The sequence below is a fragment of the Adiantum capillus-veneris genome, chromosome 21 (assembly GCF_014529385.1).
Source record: "Adiantum capillus-veneris isolate H3 chromosome 21, ASM1452938v2, whole genome shotgun sequence".
Lineage (NCBI taxonomy): Eukaryota > Viridiplantae > Streptophyta > Polypodiopsida > Polypodiales > Pteridaceae > Adiantum > Adiantum capillus-veneris.
The window spans coordinates 12,640,904-12,643,746 of record NC_140951.1 but is presented as its reverse complement, the minus strand read 5'-3'; the positions used below and the strand labels follow the sequence as shown (position 1 = coordinate 12,643,746).

Sequence of the window (2,843 nt, the reverse complement as noted above, 5' to 3'; positions counted from 1 at the left end):
ATGAGTTGATGCTGTAGGAGGGCGGGACTCAGTCGTCATGCCAGAGAGCTGGGGCAGTGCAGTACAGAAGCCTGAGGGAGTCCACGATTGGCGAAGGCGATGGCAGACGGAGGAGCGCAACGGACGATGGAGATATGAGCGCACAGGATGGCGGAGGAGCGATGGCGACCGCTGAACGATTTAGCTTTGAAATAAGAGATTCGTTGAGAATCTCAGCAACAAATTAATTAATGACGAGTGAATCGACCCAGTATGTCACCATATAAAATAATTGGTTAATATGAACTCTTAAATAAATAGCTATAAAATTATGCCAAAAAGTTGAACATTTAACAGTATTCTCATGTACCATTAAGCATATTTGAGCAAAAGAAAGCTCCAAATTTATGCCAAAAGCTTTAAATTAAAAGCTAGCAAAATTATTATCCCCCTTCTTGTTCGGCCTACGTCAGCCTATCTTGGCCATGGGAGGACAGACAACCCAGGCGCTGCTGCGGGCGGCCTATCCGTGTGAACTCAGCACCCAAATTTGAAAATAAAGAGCGCGCTGGATGGAAGCATCGTGTGTGTTCCATACAGACCCGAATCCGACGGTTGATGAGTGTGGCAGGGTGATCCGCTGCCTTTGCGATGATTCGTCGACGAGTTCTCAGCGGAATAAATGGAGGGGGTGATGCTCTGTGTGCCTATCCTGTCTGCTGAGCTCTCTCGTCTCCTTCCACTCTCCAATCTCTACACTCTCCCTCCTGCACTCCCAAGCTTTCAATGGCACCCAAGTCGAAGGAGGCAGCCACCCCTGCCGTAGACGCAGAACAAAAGGCCATGAAGAGCGTTAAGGCGGGCAAGAAGCCCGCCGGAAAGAAGCCGGCAGCAGAGAAGAAGCCTGCTTCTGCCGCCAAGGATGGTGACAAGAAGAAGAAAAAGAGGGCCAAGAGCACCGAGACCTACAAGATCTACATTTTCAAGGTTCTCAAGCAGGTGCACCCCGACACAGGTATCTCCTCTAAGGCCATGGGCATTATGAATTCCTTCATCAATGACATTTTTGAGAAGCTTGCTCAAGAGGCTGCACGTTTGGCTCGATACAACAAGAAGCCCACCATTACCAGCCGAGAGATCCAGACTGCTGTGCGCCTTATCTTGCCTGGAGAGCTTGCTAAGCATGCCGTCTCTGAGGGCACGAAAGCAGTAACCAAGTTTACAAGTGCTTGAGCTGCTTCCTCGATTCTAATCCAATGGTGTTTTTGAACACCACCTGTTCTAAGAGGTTGAAAGCTCTTTTTTGCGGCTGTATCTTTAGTGGTTCTGGACTCTTCGTATATGTTGCGGCTGATTATGAGGGGATTTGGCAATGATCTGCTGCTTTGACTTGGTTTTGCAGCTTCCAGATTTTGTATGAGCATATGGCAGGCTGATCTGTCAAAACCTCTCTATTTGTTAGTGGGTTAATTGATAGGTTGAGGGGCCTTGATTAAACTAGAGCACGGCCCGAGGCTTGCCTTGATATCATGGACATTGTGTTTCAATGTGGCCACCTGCTCTGTCTACATGTGAAGCCATAAGAATGTTAGCGTGGGTTTGGGTTGAGCCCTGATCTCTTGTAATTGTAGTGCTGTGTACTGACATTGTTTGTGAAACCAGTGTGATAGGCAATAGGTAAGAAAGTTGAGTGCATGAAAGTTGTAGAAGATTGTCACCCATCTCATCCATGGTGGAAATCTCACAAAAGAGCCAGGTAATTTTTCTCCTTACTCTGGTTGACAACATTTAAGAAGATACAAATTTGTCTTGGAGCTTTTTTATTACATATTTAGCTTCATCTTGGAAGTTTATCAATAATTTTTTCTAGCTTATGTGAAAAGCATAATGATATTTTGATATGTAGTGCAACATGTTTTTGATCGTTTGAATTCTCTTGTAGTTTCATGTGATACCATATCATTGAAAATGTGTGGTGGAACGTCACATGTCTTGATTTGAGTGAAATTTATAGGAAAATGAAAAAATTGGGCTTGATTTTGTAGTTGGGCATTCTTTATTTTAGCTTATGTTATTTTGGCAAAAACCTTGGATGGACTTGGTTTTGCCTAGAAACATCCAATTGTTATTTCCATTTGCACTAGCGGGTGATTTATAATTTGTGTTTGTGAGGGATAATAGCTTGGTTTAGGAGGGAAGAGATCTTAAGGATGACAACTTTGGCAATACTTTTATTTGCCATTATCATATAGTGATGGATGGTTAGTGTCCACTTTGGAGTGACAAGCTTGTTAAGGAATGGACTTAATGAGATCCAATTTAACATTTGTTGTAGAGTGTGCATTGTTTTCCTATTTGCAATCTTTGTTGTCTATTTTTTCCTATGGTGAAGCTCTTAGTGAGAATTATAATATTTTACTATTCCTTTTGATTTGCTTGTTTGAATCATGACAATCTTTCACTTGAAGGTCAACTTGGCTTACGTGGCTATAGGTGTATGTATGCACATTTATACAACCATAAAGCATTTGAGTGGCTTCACTCTATTCCTAACATTTTTATGCAATGTGTAAATTGCTTAGTCTAATGAACTTTGATTGAGTGACACATTTTTTTTTTTTGCTAATGCAATTGAACTCTTACTATCACAATGCAACATTGGAGTATGAGTAATGCTAAGATCTCTCACTAGGTGGGCTAACCATATAGCTTTCTTGCTAGCATAAAAAATTCATGTACTTTGTCTTTGTGGTGAAAGATGACAATTTTGGAGAGATGATTTTCATGACACAATTGTTCTAATAAATAGGAAAATGTAGATGTGGGTCTTTGCTTATCCACACAACTCACATAATATTAATTTG

The 2,843-nt window shown here is 41.8% G+C and overlaps 1 protein-coding gene across 1 annotated transcript; it reads left to right on the top strand.

The window, feature by feature from the left end:
- The first annotated feature begins 638 nt into the window (after positions 1–638).
- LOC147430557 (histone H2B.9-like) lies at positions 639–1,788 on the top strand. Its single transcript, XM_086494426.1, has one exon. It carries the CDS (start codon positions 766–768, stop codon positions 1,210–1,212), a length of 447 nt encoding a protein of 148 aa, XP_086350552.1. The 5' UTR covers positions 639–765; the 3' UTR covers positions 1,213–1,788.
- Positions 1,789–2,843: the final 1,055 nt, after the last annotated feature.